This window comes from Scylla paramamosain, chromosome 10 (genome assembly GCF_035594125.1).
Source record: "Scylla paramamosain isolate STU-SP2022 chromosome 10, ASM3559412v1, whole genome shotgun sequence".
Taxonomy (NCBI): Eukaryota; Metazoa; Arthropoda; class Malacostraca; order Decapoda; family Portunidae; genus Scylla; species Scylla paramamosain.
Window position 1 is genome coordinate 21,891,826 of NC_087160.1, and position 19,334 is coordinate 21,911,159.

General features: G+C 41.1%; 1 protein-coding gene across 16 annotated transcripts; it reads right to left on the minus strand.

Moving 5' to 3' along the window:
• Positions 1-5,353: 5,353 nt before the first annotated feature.
• On the minus strand, positions 5,354-19,204 carry LOC135104347 (aminoacylase-1-like). 16 transcript variants are annotated; one of them, XM_064011654.1, is made up of 12 exons: positions 19,043-19,204; positions 13,752-13,807; positions 13,352-13,501; positions 12,221-12,314; positions 11,662-11,831; positions 10,987-11,158; positions 10,532-10,678; positions 10,099-10,286; positions 9,550-9,702; positions 9,360-9,439; positions 9,032-9,092; positions 5,354-6,979 (listed from the first exon to the last, which is right to left on the minus strand). In XM_064011654.1, the coding sequence occupies exons 4-12, from the start codon at positions 12,300-12,302 to the stop codon at positions 6,830-6,832; spliced, it is 1,203 nt and encodes a 400-aa protein (XP_063867724.1). In that variant the 5' UTR covers positions 12,303-12,314; positions 13,352-13,501; positions 13,752-13,807; positions 19,043-19,204; the 3' UTR covers positions 5,354-6,829. The 16 variants fall into 16 exon arrangements, with proteins under 16 accessions (XP_063867724.1, XP_063867720.1, XP_063867722.1 ...); XM_064011650.1 differs by lacking the exon at positions 19,043-19,204 and adding an exon at positions 18,281-18,782 and having other exon boundaries at positions 13,752-13,935; XM_064011652.1 differs by lacking the exon at positions 19,043-19,204 and adding an exon at positions 18,281-18,782 and having other exon boundaries at positions 13,352-13,534; positions 13,752-13,935.
• Positions 19,205-19,334: the final 130 nt, after the last annotated feature.

A 19,334-nucleotide genomic window follows, 5' to 3' on the forward strand; every position in this document is an offset into this window, starting at 1 on the left:
TCCCCGCCATTTTTTTTAACCTTATGTGGACTGGTTGTGATGCTGGTTAATGGGACATGGGACAAGAGTTGTAAGACTTTTTTTTCTACTGTAAAAATTGAATAAATTCATCCTGTCTTGTTATATTATTCGTAAAATCCTGTGTTCAATAATGAAAATGAAAAAAAAACTTTCAGATTCCAGAACTGAAGTGGGTGGGTTAAAAAAAGCTAGAACTGAAGTGGGTGGGTTAAAAAAGCTAGACTACAAAAGCTACGACTTTGAATTTTAAATTCATTCACGAATTTTACTACTATATATGCTACACACATTTTACACATTGTGTAATATGTTCACACACATTACAAACTGCCTCCCAACTCTAAAACCACAACAATAATTGTTCCATACAGGTTTTCCACGCTCTATTAACCCCAGATTGTTATAATTGGATTCTCTCAATCACATGCAAGGTGTAACACGACTTTCTGTGGATAGTACTACAATAATAAGGTGGAAAGTACCTCAGGCAATATTCGCAGGAATTCGTGTTACTTAGTTGTGGACAACTGAGTGAAAGGTGAAAATAGAGGTTTGTGGAACAATTAATTACTGTGCTTTGAGGCAGGGCGGAAGTTCATTATGTACATAATGTAGTACATGGTGATTCATTACAACCAAGTGCCCTCTGCTATCACCACCTACCATTACCATACATACATGAAACGAAGTCCCACAGCATTCCTTAAATCTTTCATTCAAAGCTCCTTCAATAAACATTTAACCACCTTATACCTTGACTTCCATTACAGCCTTTCATCTCTCATGCTTCCCACTTGTTTATCTTTGTCATATTCTGCTCTAACATTTCTTTCTCCTTCAACATGTGAGATCTTTCTCTCAGTGATCACTACTTCCATCATATTTATTTCTCTTCTTCATTCATAGTCTTCATCTCACCCTGCCCACAGAGCCCTATATTCCATTCCCTTCCATATACTGCCTTAATTTCCTTCTTTGCACTAACATACGCCCCAATCAGACAACCTTCAACACTTTCCTACATATCTCTTAGCCCATTCCCATACAGCTCTTGTCACAACTAGCCCCTCTCAACTGTCCAAGATGCCACCTATGCATGAATCAACATGCACCCGACCCTCCAACTCCTTTTAGAAGCGCTAGCCAGACCTGAATCAATACATACCTAGCAGTAAAGATAATACATGAACATACCTCTGGAAAAGCACAATGGGTTGACTAGTCTTAATTCTCGCGAACTGTGGTGAGGTAAGGAAGGATAGAATCTTCAGTCTTGTGGGCTGTATTAAGGCAGGAAGAACGGAGAGCAGGCCACACAACCAGCACCTGAAAGAACATACCAGAATAAGTAACCGCTTCCCGCCATAATCTACTCGTATATCCACAAAGTCGCAAAGAATGTATAACTGGGAAAGTATGTATAGTATTACAGTTTATTGGTAGTAAAAAAAAAATGCAAACCACAGTTGAGTGAAGGCGGAGGGCGTGTGAAACATCAAGGAGCCGCGCAGCTGATATATGTCAGACGTCCACCACACCACACACTTACCTGTAAAGACGAAAATGGTTAGTTTTGCGATGACATTAAATATTAGCTTATAAATGTTGTTATTTTGGTACACAATCAGCCGTAAACAGTTCATATCACTGCACTCTACTCTCCTCAAAACGTAATAGTTCATGAGGTACAGATTACATCATTCCTTCACTTCCCTGGACTGACGCAGCTGAGATGAGATTTCCTAAACCCATCAAAGTTGACTAAATCCCTTGATACGCCGTATGAGATTTCACGCCTTTCCTCAAAGTACGTGCAACACCTCGCTGTGCTGCTGGTGAGTGTGATGATTACTTCATGAATCTCTGCAGCACCACCACAACTGTCACAAAATACAAGTCAATGCTCAGGAAGCACTCCCTTACATACCACATCTATTGATCAATTATAATTTAGACTCGCTCTCTTACTCTCTCTAAAAGTTTTTGATTCCCGCGAAACGTCCACATGAACAGTATCAGATTAATACACAAGTCAATAACTAATTAGAGAGAGACTACGTCCAGGCTCACGTTGGCAGATCCCTGGTATTGCATCCACACAGCCAAACGGAAAATAACCACGCATGATGAAAGCCACAGGACCAGCACGTGTTCGAACCACTCTCCCTGTTCGGGCAGCTGCGACCTTGTGGTGCCCTTGCGCTGGGTTTACGTTCACGCCGCTGCAGTTGTTAAGTTTACAACCGCCCTTCTAAAATGTTAAGATCCTCGTAATGCCCAAAGACAAAACTAATATAATAAGTTGAAATCCTCTCATTGCTCACAAGACAAAACAAATATAATAAAAAGCTGAGATCCTCGTATTGCCCACAAGACTACAGCGAAACCACAGCAAGAATATCAGCCTTTCCCCACGTGTACTGCCTTAATTCATAATGAGCGTAACCAACAGAGGGGGATACTATGTGGTTCGTCTGGAAATTACTTAATCACCGTTCCTTCGTGAATCATGCAATACAACCTAAATACAATCTAAACGTATTCTCTGTCGCTGTCTTGGGTGAAAATTTCATGTGACTGAGTAGTGATCAGCTGATTTACTCCTGGTCACGCTCATTCCCCTCCCTTGCCAAGCAGACATGGTGCTGCATAGAACATGATTTTATTTGTCGTTAATTAGTCACGCTATCCTTGTGTAATATTTAGGAAAATCACCTGTCCATTAATACCATTTGTCTAGTCATGGGATACTATAAATCCCCAAAACTTGTAGAAATCATGATTGAATAATTCACAATTTCACCAATGGACATTCACGTCTACACGTCCTGCCACGGACACCCGCATTGCTCACAAAACAAAAACTAATAAATAAACAGCAGAGATTCTCATATTACCCAAAAGATAACGAAACCACAGCAAGCCTGTCTGTCCTTCCCCACGTGCACTGCCTTAATTCATAATGGGAGTCCCCAACGGAGGGAAGATAATGTGGTTCATATAAAAATTTACTTAATACACAATCACCACCTGGTTCATACCCTAAAATCATATTTGCAAAGGTTCCATGATTAGTAAGTTCACATTAGTGTTTTCCCCATTGACGACGCAAATGCTTGTCAGCTTTAACTTTACTCAGGATAAAAACTATTGAATACAGCAGTAACTCCCACCACACCCTATGATAAGGAGCCAAGGCACGACGCGGTAACACAGCGTACCACTGATAGCGCCCTCTGTTACTGTTGTGTCATTACAAGGTTGTTGGAAGTGACGGGGGAATTTCAGGATTACAACTTTATCTTGAATACACGTTCTTTTTCATCCATGTAATCTATCTACGTATTAATTTCACAAGAGTGCTTATCTGCTACACACACACACACACACACACACACACACATTTACTGTATTTGTGTCGAGGAGAAAGGGGCAGTCACTCTCCAGTCTCCAGCCTCCACTGCGTCCAGCGTAGTACTGCCCTTGCTGGCCGCTGTTTCCTTCCACCCATCCCCCTCGCTCCTTCCATCACACTTCCCCCCTTCTCTTTCCCTTCCCCACCCTGCCTCTTCCTTCCACCTCCTCTATGCCCACCAGACATCCCATGCCTTCCTTCCCTCCTCCCTTTGCTAAACACCTTTTGGCTAGTTTGTCTTTGTTCCGTTCTCTCTTCCTCCCACCAGCCATGCTAGTTTTGTATCCACATTTTGCCATCTTTATTCTCTCCTTGTCGATATCACTTCCTCGTACTTTTATTCTGACTTTCACACGTTTCTTTCCCTCACTGTTCCTCGGTCACCTCCTCTCCTAACCGTTTCCCTTTCCTTCTGAACGAGTGAAAGATTACCCCTACCCCCCTCCCTCTGCAGCCCCACACCATAGGTATAGTCTCCCCCATTCTCCTCCACCCTTCCTCTCCTTACCAGTATGTGTTCGTTGAGGAAAAGATAAATCAGTGAAGCACCGGTGACTATAATAACACCAAACAATGAATGAATTAATGCATAAATGTTATGAAATGGAAATATACGAAAGGCTGATCGATGCTAAACTGAAGAGTGACCCCAACAGAGTATAGGAAAGCGGCCCACCTAAACACCCTTTCGCCAATTAATACAGCAGTGCAGCTGACCATTATCTTATCGCTACCACTACCGCATCGCCACCTATCTCCATGGTACAAATATACGTAGTAATGTGTTATCGCCAACAGTGGTGCTGCCGGTTATGGAAATAACGATGGAAGAAATAGGTATAAAACAAAAGAAATATGTATGGTAAATAACATGTTCTGTGTTATGAGAATTAGTGAACTAGTATATTAAGTTCTGGTGCTATGAAAGTTAAGTGAAACTGAGCATGAGAGTGGTGAAGATGTAAGGTGTAGCTACACTGTAGTAGTGAGGCTCGTGTTTACGGGAAAAGCGTTGGCGCAGCAGTAAAGCGAGATAAGGAGGGACGGTGACATATGGGAGGGGTGAACTATCGTTGACCTAAGGTTAAGATGGGCAGGGGTGAGGCGCTGAGGGCCAGCAGGGACGAAGCCTGGAGGGACAGATCTCTTTGTACTGCCACAGAGTTCGGGTGTGACTACTTCAGAAAAGATCGGACCACTACAATATAGATGTAGGTGTTGCTTGGTGACAGGCCTGCTTGAGATCCCAAACACGTGAGTTCCGCATCTGTATCACGAGGGGTCGCTTGCCCTAATTGTCATAATCCATGATTAGTGATGCATTATGTTGCTACAGTACTTAATGGTTAGTAGTGCTACGCACGTCTTATGTTTATGATGTATGTCTTGAGGTTTGACCGTCACCGTCACCGCGTGAATCTAAAATCCCTTAGCTGCCTTCGGGCATCTACAATGTGTAAGCAAAGACCAAGTAGTGGTGGACGAAACATTTATTTTTCCCTCTTGGTATAATTTTACCTGAATACGTTTCATTTATTCCTATGAAGGATGATCCTACCAACCATGCAGACCCATTGCTTTGATCTCTTGTCCTTCTGAAGATATGAAAGTGGCTACAATGTGGAATTACTTACCACAATATGTTAATCACCTATCATGCCAACACTCAAGTCCATTCTCCATTAATATCTTAAAAGCCCACTACTGCACAAGGAATAAATTATCTGTTAAACAGTTATGAAACTATGGTATACTTTAAAAAAAGAAATGTGATACGAGGTAGGAGTCTTAAAAATCACTTATATGGGTAAGTAAAGTAGCATGAGGAATAAAGAATTGTACTAGATTATTAATATCAAGAGGACTCTGTGTAGACGCCGTCACGTCTATAAGGGATTAGGATGACAAACGATCCAGTCGTTTACTCCCTTTAATGCGGTTAACATGTAGTGACAATTAATTTGTATTGAAATACAATAAAACATTCGCATGCACTTAAGGCACATGAACATCATAAAGAGAAAGCATTCCATCATAATAAAGAGCGACATAATAACCACAATACACAATGGTTTACGCCTTAACAAGCAGTCATAATAATAGAGACGCAAATGCAATACATGTATGATAATGTTCAGTGTATTTTGACATGTAGCAGTTATTGCTAATTAACCATAATGCAACGCTTACGACTATGAGGGTCGGCGTTTGAGGGTCTAGGGTTTATGGAGAAAACAGAGCGAGTCGCAACACCTCTCTCTCTCTGAAGACTGGGCACCATCTGTCCCCTTCTGAGGCTGCTGGGCCAGATATGCGACCTCGGTTGACCCATACTTCTACAGAGTTCCCTCTGTGTCTTATCTACCCTACGCGCCATGTCATCAACTTTACCACGTAAACACAACCCTCACTACCTCTCAACAGCTAAGCTCTCCACAGCTAGTTCCTCTCACACAACTTCACTACTGCAATTAACTACTATAGTGAATGCAGTTTCCTTAATTTCTACTCTTTCCTTAGTGTTACACATGCTTCGTTAGTCTCTCGCCACCACCCTCACAGGACCTTGCGAGGCGACACAGCTGGTGACTACACTCTGTATATCCAAGTGTAGAGTCCTTGCTAACATTGCCATCCGTGGCTCTGCCACAAAATGTGGCACAACAGACTAGAGTGGATCTTGGGGAATTTTTCATATGAGAGGGGCAAGTAGAGATTAGATGGGGTGACATAATGCTTACAACTTTGGTTACTAAAGGGAGGTAGGTTTTACATTCAGTCGTATTAAACTTTACTATAATTTATAAATCTATTATTTCTGCAGCCAAATCTTAAACAGTGAAGCAAGTGGGCATGATAACTCAAGGAAAATTAACTGTCAAATGGTAATGGTAAACTTATGCGAGAGAGAATAACGTTGGCTGTTGGAGGCGCCACCGTCGCCAGGAGAGCAAAAATTTAACATTTAGTGGACCGTCCTCCTAGCATACAGTCCTTGTCCGTCCCCTACCCCCCCTTCAAAAAAAAAAAAGTAAACTAAAAGGGAGATATTTCCCATTACTTTGTGCCCCAGTCCAGCGTACAAAAGACCCAGAAGTTTTTTTTTTTTCATTTTATATTTGCTTTTCTTCTGACATGATACTTGATTGGGAATTATTATCAAAGAACACTGTTATGTGAGTCTAATACATTTGATTTTATGATAGTCACATCTTCTTTCTCATCTGCAAACATAAAGGAGATTATGGTTAGTGAGTGTCAGTAAGAGTTAAAGACAACTAAACATTTTATATTTTGATGCAGTGAGCTTTATTACAAGTATCTGCAACGCATATTAATCAACCATAAACCTTTCGTTGGCATCCTATTGCATCACGAAACATTGGGTAAAGTTTATGGCGTGCAGTTGGCAAGGGCAGAGATGATGGAAGCATAGATCTGGATGCCCCGCAGGAACACCTTCTCATTGAGGCGTTCATTGTGGTCGTGCAGAAGGCGTTCAGTGTTGTTCATTGGAGAGAACCCAAGGCACGGAATGCCATGCTGCATGGAATAACATCACTGTACCTCACTGATAGTTGGTGAAGAAAATAGTATTCCAAACGCAAATTAATAAATGAAGTATTTGATGGCTCATAAGACGCACCTTTTCTCCAAAAAATAAAAAAAAAAGTCTCAGGAAATGAGCCTGCGTCCTATGAGGCCAAGGTTCAGCACTGAGGCAGTGGTTGGTGGTAGGTCTTTGGCAACAGAGGCTCTAAAAGCAAACCCCAGATATCTTCGCACATGTAAAAACAAAGTGATGATTGGTACTACACCACAAAACAACTCTTTCTTTCAAGGCAACAATATATAATAGTTCATACTTACCGGTAATTCACACAGAATGACACCAGTCAGGAAGAATTTGCCTAAGTGACCATGCACCACACACTGCATGTACCAAAGCAAAGACGCGGTCGGTTACACGCCGAAACCGGTGACACGGGCAAGCTTCACTGCATTCTTTACAGTGTGATGCCGTTACTCCTTGAGGTAAGACACACTTTCATACAATTAAAATTGCATCTATCTTTTAACGTCCTTATGAACAAACTTTATTACCTCTGTAGTCTTTCATAGTCACTGCCGACGCCATATGCCAGGTACATGTTTACATCTCACAACAGGATTGGTACGTAGGCTGCTAGCAAATATTTAAGTTTTTAAATGCAAAATATTGGGATCTAATAATGATCTAAATGCATGTAAGAGTCTTCAAATGTCAGGTAAAATCCTTCATGTCATATTCAGAGCTTAAATCCACTCATTTATCTTTTTTTTATTTTTCATTTCAACGTCTGCCAAAACTGGGTGCGTCTTATGAGTCCATGCGTCTTATGAGCCATCAAATACGGTAATTCAGTAGATATTTACCTTATTAACTGCACTTTTACGCGAAGTTTAGAAAGTAAAAAAAAAGTAAATAAATAAAATAGAAAAAGTTTATACAGACCTTCTATATCAATATTTTCTTCTAATTTTCATGACGTAAAATTCAGTAGTTTATAAAGACATTTTTAATCGCAAAAATTTGTGTATTTTATTCTAGGTCTGGACCTTAAAAAATAAATAAATAAAAGGTGATCAATCTTGAAATTTTTATGTGATAATACACATATGTTCCTTGCCTTAAAAATATAGAGCATAAGAACATAAGAAATAAGGAAAGCTGCAAGAAGCCATCAAGCCTACACGTGGCAGTCCCTGTATGAAATGTACCTACCTATTTCCACCTATCATCCCCATCCATAAATTTGTCAAATCTTCTCTTGAAGCTCCCTAATGACTCAGCACTAACAACTTGATTACTGAGTCCGTTCATTCATCTGCCACTCTATTTGAGAAGAATTCCTTCCTATCTCTTTTTAAATCTAAACTTTTCAAGCTTGAATCCGTTATTTCTTAAAAGAGACACACAGTGCATATATTAAAATCATAATAACAGTGAGTAGACAATAATATTTATCTTTACTTTTAAACAATGTAAAAAAAAAACTCATTGTTGATTGATATAAACTTTCTATATCAATATTTTTCTTCTACTTTTCATAATTTGAGATACTGTACAATTAAGAGAAAAAAAAATTACCATTTTTTTTTTATTATTATTATTTCCAGGTCCAAGCCTTAACAAAAACTAAAAAAAAACTTTCAATCTGATTTTTTTTTTTTTTTCTGATAATAGAGGAATATTTCTTACTTAAAAGAGAAATATCGTGTGTATGTCAAATATTCTTTTGGGTTCAAAGGAGCAATGTGTAGATAATAATATTTAACTTTACCCATATTTAATTTTTAAACAAAGTTTAAGAAATAAGAAAATACACTTTATGGATTAATACGAGTATAAGCTTTATATATCAATATATTCCTTCTACTTTTCATCTGTTAAAATTCTGTAAATGGGAAAAATGTTGCAATTTTTTCCAGATCCAAACCTTGAAAATAGTGAATTTTTTTTTTTTTTATCTAACAAAAAAGATATGTTCCTTACTTGATAATAATGTCAAATACTGTTTTGAGTTCCTGGCAATTAACGCATTATCTCCTCACCTTTCTGATTAAACTGCTATCTGTGCCAGCAGGGAAAATTTGTTTTTGGACGGTGATTTTCCTGAAAATATCACAAAACATACGTTCAAAATTCTTTGTCTCAATATTAACCTAGTGAAAATGTCTACTAACTGAATTGTACAGTGGCTGCAAGCACTGGACCCAAAAGAAATACAGTATATGAAACTCTGAGAAAAATAAAGTACATCAGCTTTCAAATTAACAGACAAACATTCTCACCTGTAAACATATTTGTAACAAAGATGTATGAATCATAAAAAAAAATACACGTCAGATGAAAATAAACACAATGGTATATTCCACTTACTCTATTTTACAGGCTTGAGAGAAGGCATCCCACCACGGACTCTGGCCGTCCACCACACTGGACAACTCTCTGTTGACGGACTGGATTGCAAGGGAAACATTTACCAAAATAACAGTCACACATTAACTAAACACAAACATCAACATGTCAGGTTTACATGTTCACAATATTCAAAATGAATTACTTTCACCTTGAGACAGATTTCATAAACAACATCTTCTCCTGCTTCCCTGCACCAGCCTTGCACCATGTTTTCAAAGTCAGCCGGATCAAGCGCCGGTGGAATGCGGATGTCAAAACCCACACTCAGCTGTGCAGGCACCACATTAAACTGCACGCCTCCCTGCAGGACACAAGTGATGCCGTCAGGAGTCTACATTTAGCTTTCAACTAATTAACCTTAAACTGCGTAACTAATTAAAATGATATGAAGGATGAATTTTATGTTTACTTAAAACAAGATGGTCTAAAGCCAATGGCTGTCTTTTTTACCTCTGCTGAACCATCTGACATGACAAGTGTCAAGCAATTGATACGTTTTTATCAGTAACGTCTTCTTTCAACCACTTTATAGGAAAGAAAAGAAAACTTGAGCATGGCAAGTCTGTTCCAGAGGTGACCAAAGCAAGGAATAGTGAAAATTAAAACAGGCACATCACATGAGGAGGGACAGTATCAAGTATGTAGTTGTCATAACTACAAGAGGAGTGTCAATGAAAATAAGAGTAGAATAACTAACCTCCAGCATGGTGAGGTTGACAGTTGTCACGTCTCCAAGTTGGAGGTCTGGATTTTCTCTTAGCCTGCGTTCTTCTTGATCTCGGAAGGAGAAGAAGGAATTGATCACTTTATGCAGTTTCTCTCCCGCAGTGTTGGACAGAAACTGGGACCCGTGGCCAGGCTGGCCAGAGCACCTCACATTCAAGTCTGTAATATTTAATACTATATGAGAATGAACATGAAGGAAAAGTATGACCTTGTCTAAGTTGATTAAAAATCCTTTTGTCAACCTCACTCTTACTGTTAAAGGAGGGAGGAAATAGGGAACTGAATTTGACAAGTAGTGAGAACCAGTTAACTGGATACTACTCTTTATCATGTTAATGATGATACAAGCTTAAAAATCGTTCACCATTTCACAGAACTATATACATGCACTGTAGAATACATACGGTAAATATGTCTTTCACCATAAAACACCAGGAAATCCTCTGAAGTGCTGGCATACCCCTCATCAAGTGCAAAGCCAACATTCATTTCCCGGAAGTAGTCTGTCTCCACAAATGACATCATTCCATCTGCACCACCAATCTCCTCATCTGGAAATTATACTCAACTGTGATGCCAATCCACAATAACATGATGGCTTTTTTAACCCCAGAAATCAGGTTGGTCATCTGCCCTACATGACTAATTCTAACTAATTTTCGGGCATATATACATGAAGATTTCCAAATGAAAAGCAAAAGAGAACGAAATTGTACAAACTTCAATTGATCTAAAGAAAATTTTGGTAATATAATAAGTATACATGACATCTCTAGCATGAGAATGAACATCTGGAGCAAATCATATCATAACAATATATATTTCCTCCTAAAAACCATGATTTCATGAGCATATTTACCTGGCACAAAGGAAACATGGATGGTTCTTAGAAACGTGTTTCCCTCACACCTGAGCTGCTTGAGAGCCTCCAGGTATTGTATGCCCACACTCTTCATGTCCTGAGTCCCCCGTCCATAGATCTCTCCGTCCTCATCTTTGTGCCCGCTGAAGGGGTCGTACTTCCAGTGTTTCTGTACACAAAACACTAAACATTCACCAGTGAGCACGCAAGATTTTTCTTCCATCCATTGGTCTTTCAGAGTGAACACACACACACACACACACACACACACACACACACACACACAGTAAGTACAATATATATATATATGCAATCACGCGCACGCGCACACATGCGCAATGTGAAAGAGGCAGGAATGCATATCAACTGAGGAAAATAAAATAAAAAATTGACAGAGTAATGACAAAATAAGTGTGACGCAGATCCTTCATATCAAAATTCAGTGAATCACATGCTTATACACACGCGCGCGCGCACACACACACACACACACACACACACACACACACACACACACACACACACACTCACACACACTCACACACACACACACACACTGCAAGCATGACACAGCACCCACACCACAAGACTTGAAATAAAAACACAGGTCTAAGTTTATAAATTTACTCTGTCTTGATATACAGTACGAAGTTTCGCCCAAAAAGCACTCACCGGGAAGACTGGTACAACATCCGTGTGAGAGTTGAGGAGGATTGAGGGCAGGGTGGGATCCCGGCCCTCCACAGTCATTATAATGATGGGTTTCCCAGGGACACACTCCATTACGTGTACTTTGGCGCCCAGCTCCTCGCCCTGACGCTTTAGAAATTTGCTGCATGTCTCTGTTCACAAAAAAAGTAATGTAACTCATTTAAGTAAATTTAGCTCTGCGTTGTACTGTGTGACACGTTAACATGATATTACTGTATAACCGTACATAAAGTTTTCTCGCCTATCTGTTAATACAGTACTCTGAAAGAGAAAGGAGGTTATATCAATCTTCTTAATGAACGCAAACAAATATATTTTTCTAATTCATCCTTTAAAATAAAAATACAAAAATGGATAATATTTCTTTTTATGTACTATATAATGTATTTTTCTTATTCATTTGTGAAATATCATTCGTTATGACTGGCACCTATCTCATGATTTAAAAAGAGATCAATTGGAGATCTTCCTAGTTCAGCAGATCTCAGACAGACACGAGACAAAACAACATTATCCTCACCATAATCTGGGTCGGGTTGCACTGTCTTGATCCTGATGTACTCCCTGAAGGTGGTGACAGCTGTGTGTTCGCACTGAGCCATGGTGATCCTGTGCTGTTAAGAGATGTCAAAACTCTCTCAGTCAATGCATATGATTAATCCAATGAACCACCTCCCAACTACGCATTCCCTCCAGATCACGAGGAGAAAATTTTCCCTGATGTAAAAATTATAAACCACCAGAATAGTCAGCAAGATAATCGAGTGAATGACCTCACTACACACACACACACACTGTGGCATCTTTACTATAAATTCTCACTCAGCGTTGTTTAATGGATCACGCATTGTAATATATCTGATCAATTCTCTTTTCTCGATTCATCACGTTATTAACATATTATGACCACAATTCCCAGCCCCTTCACCAAGCCGCTGCACCTGAACTAGCTTCCCTGAACCACCTCCTACGTAGAGTCACTGCAAGGCTCAAATACGGGTGTACAGGGTCCCTTGTGACTCCTGCACCCTTTCCACAATGGTCATAACGCCAGGTCACACTGATTGAGGTCGCCAGTCTGTTTTACCCAACTACAGATAAGGGAAATACTCTAACAACAGTTAACTCCCACAGCTGTGAAAGGATCAACAACCAAGTCTAGGGAAAAACAATTATAACAAGCACTAACACATATTTGGTCAATGTATAAAACCCCGCTGGACAACTGCCCTCAGTAACAAATCCTCCCACTGTCCAACAGCGTGTTATAGCCTCAAGCCAAATAGTGTCGTTTACTGTCTCCTGGAAGGCAGGCCTTGTCAGGATTTTGAGAAGGATGTAAAGTTCATTACACAGTTCTCTGCATATCAAGCACCCTCCAGGAACCTGACGCAGTAGCATTTAACACAAAACGAGCTCATAAGCAAGAGATAAGACGAGTGCCCATGAACACACAGCACTGCCATTCACCACTCCGTACAAGAGCTCGGCCTGCACACACACACGCAGCCGAGGAGTCAATTCCCTGGGTATGGAGTGTGTTATAGGCAACTACACTCCCTGGCAGACTACTATGGAGATTCCTATACTGTGTAAGTAGGCCTAGGCGTACGGCCGGTAATGACTCACTTATCCCTTTAAGGCAACTGACCTGACTAACTCTTATCCCGCCTCAGTCTCCGTCAGATATTAGTGCTCGTCTCAGTACGTCTGCTCCATCGAAGGATCTCGGAGGTGCAGGCTGAGTTTCGTGATAGGATCTCAGACCTGCAGGCTGAGTTCTGTGAGAGGATCTCAGCACCTGTGGGAGGGTCGTGCCCCATCATCACATTACCTATTAAGGCAACGAAGGAGCAGCTGAGATAGGAAAGGTAGCTGATAGGCTAGACACATACTTGGAAAATGATGGGACCAAGCCCATTATTTTTCTCAGCGCAGGAGGGAATGACCTTGGTAAGGTCAGGAGTGAGGAGCTGTTCAAGAGATTTAGGCAGGTTTTTGATAGGATTAGGGACAAGGGAGGGATCCCTGTGGTATATGGTGTCACTTACCACATGCGTATCAGCCTTGCCGTGGTGCGTGGTAACGCGGCGGCGATCTGCGGGCCCTGGGACGGCAACGGACGGCCTTAGCAGCACCTCACACAGCACTCGTGTGGGGAACACACACACACACACACACACACACACACACACACACACACACACATGCACACTAGTTGTACGTCACAGCAGTCTGTGGAAGAGAGAGAGAGAGAGAGAGAGAGAGAGAGAGAGTCTGTGGGAGTCAGTGGGAGTCATGAACGTGTGAGTTGAATTAGGCTAAGTATGAGTGTAAACCCCATTAGGTCCATAAGCCTTCCAAGGTTTAAGGCCAGCGAGGGCATGGAGGAGGCAGTAGGCACCTGCCGAAACTATAATTACTCCCAGTGAGATCTAAAGCACTGGATCAAGGGGTGCTGTGAACTTATCATTAAACCCAGCTGTGACCTCACTGAACGTTTCCCTTTGTATATCACAACACAAGGGGGCAGTCATAGCCTGGTCTCTAAAAACAACTCTCTTCCTCCACATAAAAACTATAAGCACCTAATAACACACACAGCCTTCACTCAGAATTTCAAAATCCATGGCGACTCCTACACCAGCCTCGGAGTCCCCATCTGGGGAGGGGACCATAAATGTCCCCAGGTCGGACTGCCCTTCTGACGACGACCTTAAGTGTCTTGACATCCCCCTCAACTTTTTCTTCATTAACTTCTGCAACATTCGTGGCCCAAGATCTAATTTTCAATCTGTAGAACACCACCTCTCCTCTTCTAAACCTCACCTTCTTTTCCTCACTGAAACTCAGGTGTCTGAGACAATTAACGGTAGCCCCTTTTCTGTTCCCTCCTACTTTCTCTATCCTCATTTTCGATCCAAAGCTGGATGTTGTGTCTATGTGCACAACGATTTAACCTGCTCTCGTGCCCACGCTCTTGAATCTTCCAAGTTTTCCACCACTGGCTACAACTACAAAGTCACTCTTAAAACTAAATTTATCTGTGCTGTACGAGTATATCTCTCACATAACTCCTCTGACTATAAGAAATTCTTTGACTACTTAACTTCCAAAGTGGAGCACATTCTAACTCTCTTCCCTTTTGCAGAGATCTCCATTCTTGGAGACTTCAATGTTTACCACCAGCTTTGGCTTTCCTCTCCCTTCACTGACCATCCTGGTGAACTAGCCTTCAACTTTGTTATCCTCCATGACCTAGAGCAATTGGTCGTATTCCTGACCGTCTTGGAGATACGCCCAACATTCTTGACCTTTTCCTGATCTCTAATCCTGCTTATGCTGTCACCCTCTCTTCTCCGTTGGGCTCCTCCGACCACAATCTCATATCTGTATCTTGTCCTATCGCTCCAATCCCTCCTCAGGATCCCCCTAAGCGAAGGTGCCTCTGGCGATTTGCCTCTAAGGAGTTATTTTGCTGACTTTCCTTGCGATGACTACTTCTTCCGTGTCAGACACCTGTCTTTGTGTGCCGAGCGCATAACAGAGGTAATGGTGTCTGGCATGGATGTGTACATTCCTCCCTCTTTTTCTCAACCTAAACCTTCCAAACCTTGGTTCAACACAGCTTGTTCTCGTGCTATATATGATAGAGAGGTGGCCCACAAAAGGTATTTAAGCCTTCCATCACCAGAATCTCATGCACTTTATATTTCTGTCCAGAACCATGCCAAGTCTATTCTCCAACTGGCCAAAAATTTCTTCATTAACAGAAAGTGTCAAAACCTTTCAAGATCTAATTCCCCTCGTGACTTCTGACATCTAGCCAAAAATATTTCCAATAACTTTGGTTCTTCTTCTTTCCCTCCTTTATTTCAACCAGATGGCACCACTGCTATCACATCTATTTCTAAAGCTGAACTCTTCGCTCAAACCTATGCTAAAAACTCTACCTTGGACGATTCTAGGCGTGTTCCTCCCTCTCCTCCACTCTCTGACTATTTCATGCTACCTATTAAAATTCTTCGTAATGATGTTTTCCATGCCCTCGCTGGCCTAAACCCTCGGAAGGCTTATGGACCTCATGGGGTCCCTCCTATTGTTCTCCGAAACTGTGCCTCCGTGCTTGTACCTTGCCTAGTCAAACTCCTCAGCTCTGTCTGTCAGCATCTACGAGTACCTTTCCTTCTTGCTGGAAGTTTACCTACATTCAGCCTGTTCCTAAGAAGGGTGACCGTTTTAATCCCTCATACTACCGTCCTATTGTTTTAATTTCCTGCCTATCTAAAGTTTTTTTAATCTATCCTCAATAGGAAGATTCTTAAACATCTATCACTTCACAACCTTCTATCTGATCGCCAATATGGGTTCCGTCAAGGCTGTTCTATTGGTGATCTGGCTTTCCTTACTGAGTCTTGGTCATCCTCTTTTAGAGATTTTGGTGAAACTTTTGTTGTTGCCTTGGATATATCAAAAGCTTTTGATAGAGTCTGGCACAAAGTTTTGATTTCCAAACTACCCTCCTACAGCTTCTATCCTTCTCCCTGTAACTTCATCTCAAGTTTTCTTTCTGACTGTTCTATTGCTACTGTGGTAGACGGTCACTGTTCTCCTAAATCTATCAACAGTGGTGTTCCTCAGGGTTCTGTCCTGTCACCCACTCTCTTCTTATTATTCATTAATGATCTTCTAAACCAAACTTCTTGTCCTATCCACTCCTATGCTGATGATACCACCCTGCACTTTTCCACGTCTTTTCATAGACGTCCAACCCTTCAGGAGGTAAACATATCACGCAGGGAAGCCACAGAACGCCTGACTTCTGATCTTTCTAAAATTTCTGATTGGGGTAGAGCAAACTTGGTATTGTTCAGTGCCTCAAAAACTCAATTCCTCCATCTATCAACTCGACACAACCTTCCAGACAACTATCCCCTCTTCTTCTATGACACTCAACTGTCTCCCTCTTCTACACTGAACATCCTCAGTCTGTCCTTTACTTATAATCTGAACTGGAAACTTCACATCTCATCTCTAGCTAAAACAGCTCCTATGAAGTTAGGTGTTCTGAGACGTCTCTGCCAGTTTTTCTCACCCCGCCCCCCCCCAGCTGCTAACTCTGTACAAGGGCCTTATCCGTCCATGTATGGAGTATGCTTCACATGTCTGGGGGGGTTCCACTCATATTGCTCTTCTAGACAGGGTGGAATCAAAAGCTTTTCATGAACTCCTCTCCTCTAACTGACTGTCTTCAGCCTCTCTCTCACCGCCGCAATGTTGCATATCTAGCTGTCTTCTACCGCTATTTTCATGCCAACTGCTCTTCTGATCTTGCTAACTGCATGCCTCCCCTCCTTCCGCGGCCTCGCTGCACAAGACTTTCTTCTTTCTCTCACCCCTATTCTGTCCACCTCTCTAACGCAAGAGTTAACCAGTATTCTCAATCATTCATCCCTTTCTCTGGTAAACTCTGGAACTCCCTGCCTGCTTCTGTATTTCCACCTTCCCATGACTTGAATTCCTTCAAGAGGGAGGTTTCAAGACACTTATCCACCTATTTTTGACCACTGCTTTGACCCTTTTTTGGGACTGGCATTTCAGTGGGCATTTTTTTTTTATTAGATTTTTGTTGCCCTTGGCCAGTATCCTTCCTACATAAGAAAAAAAAAAAAAAAAAAAAAAAAAAAAAAAAAAAAAAAAATATATATATATATATATATATATATATATATATATATATATATATATATATATATATATATATATATATATATATATATATATATATATATATATATATATTGGCATGCATTATTCTTAGCTATAAGTAGTTTTCCCCTTGCCTTATTTATGTAATTAGAGAGGTATAAAATTTTTATATATTCATGTTCTTTGAGTGCGGTCAATCCGCCAATATTTCTGCTGTCAGCTCTTTTCAAAGACGCTAAGGGTCCCTCGAGTCTCTGGATGTCTGTTGCCAGAGTATTACGTAAAGGACATCTGTTGTCCCGTACACGCCACAGCCTTCTCCCAGAACTCTGTATATTACATACCTAAATATACACACTTTTATACGTTCACCTTTGACACTCTCCTAAAAAAACAGAAACGCCATGAGTGGCTATACCTACAACAGAAATGTAAGAAACTAATTGTCAAGGGGTAATTGATAATTCAACCCCACTGGAAAAATTTTCATATTGCAGTTTCACCTCAAGCAGTATCCGCAAAAACCCCTTTCCCACTTCTTTCATCATCTCCTTGCCCCCTATAGCCCACGTCCCCAGTTACATCTTCTACATCTACATTCTTGAAATGTACATTATTTTACTTATTTAATTGTATATTTTTGTATTTATTTATTTTATTTATTTATTTATTTATTCACTGCGTTCCTCTTATCCCTTTCTCTCCTCTGGAATTTTTCATCACAGTCACGGCGCACTTTGCATTACGGTGATGTATAAAGATGATACGCAACCGCAAATATTGATATTGAAACGCATCCCCACCAACAGGCAAGGGGCGCTTCACATCATTGCGGGCTTCGGGGAGTGCATGTCAGAGAAAAAGGATTTACCTGCTAGGCGGCTGGGAACCGCTGCGGCCGACTCTCCCGGTCACTCTGAGAAAAGTCACTCAGAGCAGAGAGAGGAAAACGCACTCCCCCTTACGTCCATATATTACACAACAGTGAACAAAGTCACCGTGCATTACAATCATTACACACAGGTAGGTACAGGGGCAGAAGGCACTCGCACCGTCACGGTGTCATGAAATAATGTGTGGAATAAATAGTGTTTAGGTGCGTCTTCTGCGCATGCGCGGCCCGGGAGTAGACGATGCCGTGGCTTGCTGAAACATTTTATACAATATTTCAGCTCACGCAGACAAATTAGTGTGAATTTGATATCTTATCTTTCTCTACTTAATATTTGATGGTACTGAGATACTGATCTTAGCATCGCTTGTGTATTATGAGCTACATTAACACTGTTTTCATTCACACAATATTTCAGGCCACCCATGTGGGCGCCTGTAGGTTTGCTATATGTACGAGTTCGTAACAGTATCTTAACAACCGCAGTATTATCCTCAGCCGCATTTTATCAGATATGCATACCTGGCTCCGCCGCCGCATCCGCGAAGGTCTGATGTAAAATTTAGTATCCGATACATCACTGACACATACATACTGAAGCCACGATCACTGCCCTCTGCAAGCAAGCTGGTTGCACAGCTACTCGCCCTACACACCAGACAACTCACAGCTACTGTGCCACACATCACAGCCCCTTCTCTGATCGGCAGTTAATTAAATGACTTGTCAAGAGTACTGTACATGAGTGTCAGGATTGCCTCTTGTGCCACACGATATGCTGGTATCGCCTTGGTATGAAGATCAGCTGATTCGGATATATAAAACGGAGTCTAGTCGATACTAATGCCCTTGTGAAGTGGGTAAGATAACTAAAACGCAGTTAGCCTTTCTCTGGTTTCTAACCGGGATACGACACTATCGCTATTCACATGTAAATCAATTGCATATTATCTGATAATTAACATTCCAATACAATCGAGTGGGATGAATCTATTGGGTCATATTCGTATAATAAACATAAGCGAATGTTTAG